We start from the raw sequence: 10815 nt of genomic DNA on the forward strand, positions 1-10815 counted from the left end.
AATAGAATAGAATAGAATGCAATGGAATGGAATGGAACGGAACAGAATAGAATATAATAAAATGGAATGGAATGGAATAGAATGGAACAGAATAGAATAGAACAAAATAGAATAGAATGGAATGGAATAGAATAGAAAAGAGTACATAAACCTGCCTTAGCTATACTTGTAATTTTTCTGTTGCTAATAGCTGTTAATACAATTGAGCAAATATTCGGTTCGTTTAAAAAGGTATATAAATGAGGCGAACGGGTCAATACAAAGTCTGTCAAACCGCCAAAAACAGCTATTACAAACCCGAGAGTTGAATACCGCTTAGCTTCTTGCTATTCAAGGTCTACCTTAACGTCAAACAGAGACCTTGTAGCGTTTCTAGTTGTTTGAGGTTTTTTTGAGTGCACTTAGCTTTCAAACAACAGTCCTAACGTTAGCCATGTTTCAGATGTTTGGGAATATTTACCGATCTTTTGTTTTCTTTAATTTTTATTCTCTAGATGTTAATCGTACTTCCAAATACTTTACTGGTAGTAGTCTGGTGAGTAAATTTGGATTAGTGTTCTTAGTAACATCGTAAATCTTCCAAGGTTACACAATAGGAAAGCTGAAACCGGCTGCAGTATTTGGATATGTAGCCACATGCTTTCGAGCAAGACGTTCGTGTTACAGCTGTAGAAATCTTTGTCAAACCTATTGGTCGTTGTTAGAGAATCCAGATTCATTGGTCCCTCTTATTTAAGTCAGAGAACTTTGCTAACCAATTCCACGCAATGTTACCTTACGCGCAAATTAACAAGCTACAACTTTTAAAAAAGCTAACATAATTTTCAAGAATCTTGAATATAAATTTAGTCAAAACCAGTACTGTGGCAATGTAGGTTGTTCAAAATCTCTTATGTGTATGTTCCTGTCTGAAATTACATTTTTGTCAAAATTATGTTACGTGAAATGCCCTTGACAACTGCTGTTACTATCTGGCTACCAAGACGTTAGTAACTTAGAAGTTAATGATCCTGTAGTCGGAACACATTTTCATATGAATGGTTTCGCACTAAGACTCGTTTTGACACAGAGGCCAAAGGCAACTCTCAAATGGCCTTTTGGCGGCGTTCTGGGCTATCAATCAGTTTGGAAAGGCAAGTTTAAACCACGCTATACAGATTCAACACTTACTTTATTCTTTTTCTTTTTTTTTCCCACTGTGACTGGCATGTAGACCTTGAAGACTCAAGCATTTGTGGCAGGCTGTTTTTAGCGTTTTAGTTTGTTAGTGTACTGTCCGAGACCAGGGTTTCCGCAACTCGCTCGCGTTTAAATTACAAATGACGGTCTGAACGTTGAGGGGACGGATTTCACTCACGCAGACAAATCTAAAGATCACATAGTTTCTGCGAATGAGCAAACAGGCCGGTATAATTTACAAAATGTAATTGTTGATGACATGTATAATATATGATCACACTTGTTTGGTTTATCAGTGGATTTCTTCGCAAAGTGATAAGATCAGCCCAGGACAAAGGAAAAAGGGCCTTTGTTTCTATCTCGCAAGGAGCTGTCAACCCTTTAGAAAAATAAAACGAAAATTTCATAACATCAGCAAACCTGCAAACCTACCTGAGGTCCAAGAGGGGATTTTTTTTTCAGCGGCGGGGAAGAACCCTATTATTCTTAATCTTGTTTTAGGAGATCTAAGTCCTTGTTTGCTCCTCTTCGCTCTGCGCGAGTTCATGGCTCCTCTGACATCCAGAGTATAATTTACTTACTTTCAGTAGCTCCCTCTTGTCGTACGCCTAATAACTGCAGACTCTTCAGAGAGTCTAAACCGAGAGTGAGCATCATATAAATCAACCGAACAAACTTTTAGGATATGGCATATATGCTGTGCAAAGTCACGTACGTAAGAGAATTCGAGGCGTACCCATTGAACGTTTGAGTTTTTGGGGCATGCTCTTAGCGCATGTTGAGTTTTTCACTTTGTCAAACGTTTTATGACAGAGAAAGTCGCTGCTCGTCAAAGCGTCTTCGTTATAGTATCGCAGTCTTCGTCCGCTTTCATTGCTTCGCTAGATTAGCAAAGTCAAACAAGGAGAAACTTTTTAATCCTTGGCATCCAAGGGAGCCGCTCTTTTGACACAAGGCATCGCGTTTCTCCTGGACAGTGATATTGAAGTTTTGCTGCAGGCACTTTTTATAATTTAAATATTTTGTCTGGAAGTTTTTTTCCTGTGTAGTCATGGTTTTTTATGTTAAATCAATTCAAGTTTCCAATCTGTATTGTAGCCGAGCTGGCCACTTAACCTTTTCTCGTAATGAATGAAATTTAAGGTACTGAAACAAGACATATTTTAAATAACTGCAATTTTCATCATACAGACGATACCGGATAGGTTAAAAAAGTATCAGTAGGATTCCCTTTAGTCGCAGGCGGCGGCATTTTTTTTAGATTTACACAGACTTCGGCAGATTTAGAAACTTTCAAATTAGCATTGATTCGATGTTTAAATATTATGGCAACACAAGTTATTTAATTTAAGTGTTATTGTATCCTCAAACTCTGATTTCAAGAACCAGACTAAGGCTGAAGAGTCGCTGAACTTAAATAAATTAAGTTACTTAAGTTCTTACAAAACATTTGGCAGCAATTGACGAGTTACCGTGAAATAGCTAGTCGTCAATGGGTATAGAAGTAACATGGTTCTAAACACGTCAGGTAAATGGCATATATACGTACTTATGTGAGGCTGTTGGAAATCCGCTAGTCTTTTACATTTGCTCCTCAGAATATCCGACAAAACACTATTCGGTAGAAACCATCTCAGCAAAAGCAGGAGAACCGCTTTCTCCATATCAGCAGCCCGAAAGAAAGACCAGACACTTGGTGTGCGAGTGAAGCTAGTGCTCCTTCAAAACTTTTAACTAAAGCAAAATAATGAAGTAATAGCTTGATTAATCAAAGTGTGTGAATAATTTAAAGTTTTTGTGCTAAGTCAATGGTGTTACAGACACCATTCTTATGACCATATTATTCGTAGATACGACTTTAAATTTTTGAAAACAAGATCTTCACTTCTTACATTTTAATTTACTGACAAGGTAGTGTTAGTGCTTATACCGTCGAGTTTCACAGTTATTCACACCATACTAGGTGATATGCTTCTGATACTAGGCAAAGCAAATTATCACTTTTTTTACTTGAGGTAGAATGCGCTATCTGCATTTCACAAAAGCCGATGGTAGTTTAGATAATTAGCGCCCATAACAAGCTAAAATGCGTCCCATGCAACTAGAAAGAGCAACTGTGCGTATTTACGTAAAACAATGTTGGGTTTGCTATTCAAAATAAAAGTGCTCTATAATCGACCTAGTGTTTTGTGACTTTTTTGTAAAATTCACCCATTCACCCTAGATCTTCTTCGGACCGTACGTGACCTCGCTTTGTCTAAAGAACCCGCGAAATTCAGGGTTTAATTTTATTTATTTAATTATATGAAAAACAACCGATATCGCTAAACGATTCTTGCGTTATGAACGCTGCGAATTTGCATGGAATTCACAAAAGTCGAGTAAGAAACCTGAAAAGTCTCAGAAGGTTCCTTGTGAGACTGTTAGTTCTAACATATGATCAATGTTAAAATTCAATTTCATAGGAAAAAAAGGCGCGAAGAAAAATACAGTGGGACCTCGAATTAACGAACCTCTATTTAACGAAGTCCTCGATATAACGAACGATGTTCAATGTCCCGGCCAAAGTTACAGTAAAATTTATGGAATAGAACCTCGATATAACGAACCTCGATGTAACGAATTCTTCGATATAACGAACATAATCCGGAAGCCCAAACGTAAAATCTACCTCGATATAACGAATTACAATGTCAACACGCGACAAAAGATAAACGCTGAACAGATCAACAGTCAACAAATCCTTTAATCCTTATGGTAAAGAGACAGCAACCTTTCAATCAACGGCTTATTATACGTCATAGACATTGGCACTATAGTATTTCGACATCAATTAACTTCTGCTCCATCTTCTCACCTTTGTATCTTATTAGTTCTATTAACTTCTTCACTTTTAAAAGCTTCTTGTGATAAGACGAATACGTATCTCGTTTCCTTGTTTACATAGACAATTTTCGGTGTAACCTCCATGTTGCAACATTTTTAAGCCGCTACTCTGAAAGTTAAGTGTCGTTCTTTTGTAAACAAAAGTTGCGCGTCTGCTCAAAAGTGAAAATAATTGATACTGAAAGCCACCATGCTAAATGAATTGCATCTCAAAACGCGGCACTTCTGGGTGACGAAAATTGCACTGAATTGCGTGACAGAAGTCACTTGTGTTACGAATCAATCATTAACTACGACCTCGACATAACGAAGATTTTGGTCGTTTCCCCTCAAATTCGTTATATCGAGGTTTTCGATATAACGAACCCTCGATTTAACGAACAAATTTGGACGGTCCCCAGCGACTTCGTTAAATCGAGGTTCCGCTGTATACACGGAGGAGACGATCTAATAGAAATCGTTGACAGCAACGTCGCCGTTGAACTTATTCGGTGACGATCTGTACGGGTCCGCAAATGATCCCAAAATTGGACCGCAAATGATCCCGGACCGGAAATGATCCCCGATAGGGACCGCAAATGATCCCGACTAAAAAATAACGAATGGCATGGATGGTGGGATGGGTGGAAAGGGAATTGGCGTACGTGAATACCGATGTTTTTATTAAAGCCATCTTATAATTATAATGGCTTACAACTTGCTTTTTTTTTTTTTTCATACTTTCGGCTAAATTTTGTTGCTAACTACGATGTTATGAATATCACCACTCAATCATCAAAACACGACTTGGCTTGCATTTCTTTGCAATTCTCAGTAAAATTATGATCCGTGCAACATACGCTACATATCCTCCTTTGTTGAACATTGATATTTCGGTGTTATAGTTAAATCACATTTTATCAGCCATTAACGCCATTAGTCTAAAGTTTTAAACTAAAATCTAACCATGAAGCAACTATTAAGGAAGACGCTGTCACCTGAGTAGACCCTCAAGCCTACAACGCTTCATCACTCTGTAAAACACCTAGTGCGTAGCACTGGAAATTTGAACAAATTTATTTTGTAATTTTTCCTTGGTCGTATTTTGGCTTTAATTCCTCGGAAATGACTACTTGAGTATTCTAAGAAGCCAAAATTCCAAGCTATAGTTATGAAGTTCAGCTTTATGACCAAGCAACGCCAAGGCTGATTAGCTGTTTGATAGATGTTTGATACTATCGCCACCGGGATTTCGAGAATGTTTACAAGCATGTGTTTTTCCAAGACTTCTGATTCAATAGATCGTCTTCACGTGACGTGTTTTTATCCTCATCAGGCATAAGAGTCGGTATATTTATATCTGTTTACAATTAGCGTGCTTCCTTTGGAAACCAGGGCATTTTGAATTTCAGGGTTATGTAGGTTGCGTGACACAAGGCTACGATCGAGTTTGTTGAAAAATATATACTTATCTCATGATTTTGAGCCTTTTTAGAAGTTAGAACATTAGGAAAAGTGCTTATGTAAATGCTTGTTTGTTTAGTACTGATAATCAGTCGCCTGGAAAGCCAAAGTAAGCTCCAGATGTTTACACTATATTCCGGCCGCCATATTGGTGTACCACGGATGTATAGATCGTTTTCACGTGACGTCATCACCTTCTAAAATCCAAAACGAAAGAGCCACCAAAGTTTTTGTCCTCATCAGGCACAAGAGGCGATATATTTATATCTGCTTACAATTCTACAGCTCAATAGCGTGCTTCGTTTGGAATCCAGAGCATTTTGAATTTCAGGGTTATGGAGGTGCGTGACACAAGGCTATGATCGAGTTTGTCGAAAAATATATACTTTTCCCGTGATTTTGAGCCTTTTTAGAAATTAAGCATTAGGAAAAGTGCTTATGTAAATGCTTGTTTGATCAGTACTGATAATCAGTCGCCTAGATAGCCAAAGTAAGTTCCAGACGTTTACACTATTTTCCAGCCGCCATATTAGTATACCACGGAGGTACACCAACATGGCGTTTTCATACTGGGCTCTGTAAATATCGGCGAAACATTTCGACGAATATCTGAAGTTTGGGGAAACGCACAGGCCTAAAACTTGGAGAAGTGGCTTATTTAGTTATCTTCTATAACATCATAATTTCATAGCTTTTTCCACCGGATGGTTTTCGATTTATTTTTTTATTGCGTGACAGTGAAAACGATCTATACCAACATGGCGTTTTCTTACTGGGCTCTGTAAATTTCTGGGAAACATTTACGACGAATTTCTGAAGTTTGGAAAAACGCACAGGCCTAAAACTTGGAGAAGTGTCTTATTTAGTTAACTTCTACAACGTACATCACAATTTCTTACCTTTAACCATTGGTTGGTTTTCGATTTACTATTTTTTTTTATTGCGTGACAGTGAAAACGATCTGAACCGTTCGAAGAACAAAACAGCAGCAGTGGAATATTTTTTTGTAGAATGATAAAACATGTTTTTTAGTTCATAATTTTTGTACATGTTCTCACCTTCCTCTGATATAAATCCATCCCATTCCTATTTTTTGATCGGGATAATTTGCGGTCCAATACGGGGATCATTTCCGTTCCGGGATCATTTGCGGTTCAATTTGGGGATCATTTGCGGTCCGGGATCATTTGCGGTCCTGGAATCATTTGCGGACCCTTACAGATGCTAGTCCATCACAGACTGCTTCCCAGCATTATGTCATTTCGCCCCAACAATTCCCTATGACCCATTCATATTTCGGGGTGAAGAGTGGCACAGCTAACGTGAGAGTAATCTCGGCTAGTGGCGCTTGTGAAACCGGATCCCTGGATCCGAGAGCAAACCATTGGACCGCAACTTCTAGACACCAAGTTACGGGTGGAAAACAATGCGCTTTGACTTGTTTTCTTTTTGTGAGTAGTCTGTGTCACTGACTGACCAGCTAAGTCAATAACGTTAATGCATTGATAACATATGCGTTGCGCGTTAATTGGGAAAGCAAAATGTTTGGTTTTTTTTATGTCAAGTCATTTCCTAATGGTAATAGTCTGCTTGATCCGGTATCAAACATTACGCCAGGAATTGTCCGTCGGCATATATGTTATTTCCCGGCAGGGAAGTCCTTATTGTGAAATTTTCACCATACACCATTAGGATAAAACACTAAGCGACCATCATTTACCTACAGGATATGCTGAACAAATAACTCCATCTGTAATTGAAATATGATACGTGATGAATCATGAAACTATTGTCAAAGATTCCGGCAACTTTAAGTCAGTTAAAAGCCATCAACACCTAGCTGTAAAGTACAATTAACACTCTGAAACCGATAATACCGTGTGCTGGTTGCTGTAACTTGGAGTAGCACGACACCAGGACATTATTGAACCAACTCTCAGGTAATTTTAAATTCCTAATTAAGGAAAGATACTGACGAAACTAGTAAGCTATTTTCGACAAACTAGGTCTGCTCCCCAGCTAAGTAAGTGGTTTAAGGGGCTGTCGATTCTTAACTCCAGGTGAACCTCTCTACACAGCCTTTCCGTGGCAGAGAATTAACCGGACGCTGGAGAGATTGTAGAGGTTGCAATGAGTGTAAATTACATAGATTTAGCGCGTGGTGGCGGTTCTACTATGGTCTATCGCAGGTTACGGCCTCAGATTCAGTTTGCTCCAATAATTTATTTGTCTGAATCATTTATAGATCAAGGCAGAAAGGGGTAAGAGAGTTCATCCCCCATTTACGCTTTATTCCATGGTAATCCCTCTAAAGTTCTTCCGCGGACAATGTTATATCTACATTCATTCTTGGCATTCTTATTATCGAGACTTTTGTACCGACATAAAACTCGCTTTCAGATCATGGAAAGAAATTCTTTAAAAGAAAATGAATGAAATGGAGTGTAATTATACTTCATAACTGAAATAAGCTTTTGCCAGATAGACTTCTCGAAAAACAAGCTAAAACGATTCATTGAAAAATTGATCATAAGATAACGCCTTTCAAGAGTTTTCATTGGCTTAGTCATCACGGTATATTTAACAATTATTCCACGATCACGCATTAGATATGAGATTGTAGATATCCAACGAAAGCGTAGCGCCGAGTTGGCTATAATCAACTCTTATACCATGCTCTACAAACACGCTAAACGTAGGCTTTTTATTTCTATTTTATTTTAGTTTTCTATATTCTGGGGGCGTTTTTCACAAGACTCGCGCTGGTTGGATGTGAGCTGATTATATGGCCAACGAGGCGCTGCGATGGCCATCTGCCATCTCATATCCAACAAGCGCGAGTTGAATAATTGTGCAATAGTAAGCAATCCTGGACAATAATGATTGATATGTGCTTAAAGAGAGCTCAGATGTTAATCACCCTCGTCTTTTGCATAGGTGAACATGAATTTCTTCATACTACTGCTGACCATCAGAGCCTCTGTTTCAAGTTCATTTACTCCTGACGACACCCGCTCCTCCTTTCTTCACACTGTGGAAGACTATTATCTACAAGGTCACGTGAGCCATCGTCAGATGTCTCCCAGTATTTTGTCATGCGCACTACTCTGCCTGAGAAATCGTCCTCTATGCCGCTCATTGAATTACGACGAGGAAGGAAGCACAATATGTGAGTTGAACGATGAAGGAATAGACATTACCCAGACTGGTGTCACCTCCCTTGTTCCTAAGAGTGGATTCATCTTTGGTCAACTGTTAAATCTCACGGTTAGTAATAATAAGAAATCATAAATCACTGTGGAACAGAGCACTGCTGACTGTAAAGTTATGCACCGTACTCAATTTGAAAGACAACGAATATTAATGTTGTAAATCGTTCTGCTGGATTTCTTGTAGTACACGCACTGGAATACTAAAATAAGTGAGGCTTAGCATGGAGAAATACCCTCCATACATTACTTACCATTAGTGGGTCATTAGTAATATTGTATCACTATTATTAGCAAAACCCGGAAAACAGTTTTTTGAAGTAGTTGGTCACTGATTTTAAATCCCTTTTTTCTTCTTAGAATCAATACAACAACGATAGTGAGTCTTTGAATACTGGAAACAAAGGTAAAACGTTTTGTGTTCAGAAGGTATGTTTAATAATGTTACATGTTTTACTGTGCTGGTGAGATCGATTAACTATCTCGACCTAAGCTGCATACACGCAATAATGAGCTCATTAAAGATATACATGTCATTCATACCAATCAGTTGGAGCCAATCTGAATACCATGAGCATTAGTTTTTTATTGATTAGTGAAACTATTTTTTTTATATAGAAAAAGCCTTTGTCTTCACGACCCTGGGTGCCAGAGGAGAGACTGGGCCGACAAACACATCCGGGTACTTAGGAACATCGCTAGAAGGCAAAGTAACATTGGACTATGGCATCCAAATTTGGACTGTTCCCGTGACTGGAATCTACGTCATTGAAGTGTCAGGTGCTTCAGGCGCTAGTAGCAGGAATGGTAGCAAAGATCCCGTATCTTGGAGGCTTGGTGGCCTTGGAGCCAAGATAAAAGGAACTTTCAAACTTTATCAAGGAACACAGCTTAAAATCCTTGTTGGTCAAGAGGGTCATTGTGGTGTGAGCTTCAGCGTCAAAGCCCCAGGAGGTGGGGGAGGTGGAAGCTTTGTGGCTTTGTTAAATAACACTCCGCTAATCATTGCAGGAGGGGGAGGGGGTGGAGGCTCAGCGCGCAAACAATTTAAAGACGGTGACCCTGGTCAGACAACAGAGAATGGCACCAGGTGTGGTGGGACGGAAGGGTCCGGTGGACAAGTCTGTGACGCTGATACGGGTAACATTGACCACGATTTAGCGGCCGGGGGAGGAGCAGGACTAAAGGGGGATGGGAACGGGGGACCTGGGATTGTACAGACGCCCTCAAGTTTTATAAATGGCGGAACCGGGGGAACATGTCCGATTTCCCAAGGGGGCTTTGGTGGGGGTGCATTCGCCTTTGAACTTGGTGGTGGTGGGGGTGGGTATTCTGGTGGGGGAGTTGTTGGGACCTCGTTCGGTGGTGTAGCAGGGGGAGGGGGATCGTACAATTGCGGAACAAATCAACAGAACAGGGCGGGGGTTAATAAAGGCCACGGGAAAGTTATAATCAAGTTCAAGCCTTGAGGCAACACTGTCACTGGATATGTTTATTTAGTTGTCATATAATTCATGAGCTCTAAGAGATGGACCATTATACTTTTGCGGTGAGTGAGCTGGGTGATTTGGTATAAACATGAGTTTTCATGTTTAACCCTTTCATGCGCTGTGCTTTTTTTCTCGGGAAATGTATGCATTATATTCTCTTCTCCGTGTAACATGCCTTTTGTCGGCTCACTGAATGTGCATGACACTTTTTTTCGTCGTGGTACGAGTATGCTTGCAAGATTTGCTTTTCAAAATCAACCGACACGCGTCCCAGACCCCCTTAAAAGTCATATGGTCCACCCTTAACAAGGTGTGGCGCTAGCGCGCTCTGAATCAATGATAAAGAAAGCAGTTTGTAAAGAGACAACGTGCTACAAAGAAAAACAAAGCTGGAATACATCCTGAATTATGACAACAGTGCCAAGTTTTCTTGTCTGTTGTAGTGTATTAATAACCGTAGCAACAGGGTTAGGCTAATATGCTGTGATATTGTGACACTACTGCATGATGTAAACTGCTATTTATAAGTAGTCAGAAATAGAATTGTATTAGGTATAAATAATGCTGATATGATGAATAAAGACTGGAGGATGTGGCAATGAAAGGGA

The 10815-nt window shown here is 39.4% G+C and overlaps 1 protein-coding gene across 1 annotated transcript; it reads left to right on the top strand.

The window, feature by feature from the left end:
* Window positions 1–7259: 7259 nt before the first annotated feature.
* Window positions 7260–10815, top strand: LOC149097713 (uncharacterized). Its single transcript, XM_089280519.1, has 4 exons — window positions 7260–7448; window positions 8446–8775; window positions 9078–9123; window positions 9336–10815. Exons 2-4 carry the CDS (start codon window positions 8452–8454, stop codon window positions 10184–10186), a joined length of 1221 nt encoding a protein of 406 aa, XP_089136645.1. The 5' UTR covers window positions 7260–7448; window positions 8446–8451; the 3' UTR covers window positions 10187–10815.

Source organism: Orbicella faveolata, unplaced genomic scaffold (assembly GCF_042242905.1).
Source record: "Orbicella faveolata isolate gen_17 unplaced genomic scaffold, um_ofav_v1 contig_47, whole genome shotgun sequence".
Taxonomy (NCBI): domain Eukaryota; kingdom Metazoa; phylum Cnidaria; class Anthozoa; order Scleractinia; family Merulinidae; genus Orbicella; species Orbicella faveolata.

Bases quoted from the DNA above. Each gene is read 5' to 3' on its own strand.
- LOC149097713 (XM_089280519.1), top strand. From the start codon at position 8,452: ATGAATTTCTTCATACTACTGCTGACCATCAGAGCCTCTGTTTCAAGT. The intron at 8,776-9,077 runs GTTAGTAATAAT...TTTTCTTCTTAG, and splicing joins GTCAACTGTTAAATCTCACG to AATCAATACAACAACGATAG. The intron at 9,124-9,335 runs GTAAAACGTTTT...TTTTTTATATAG, and splicing joins TTTGAATACTGGAAACAAAG to AAAAAGCCTTTGTCTTCACG.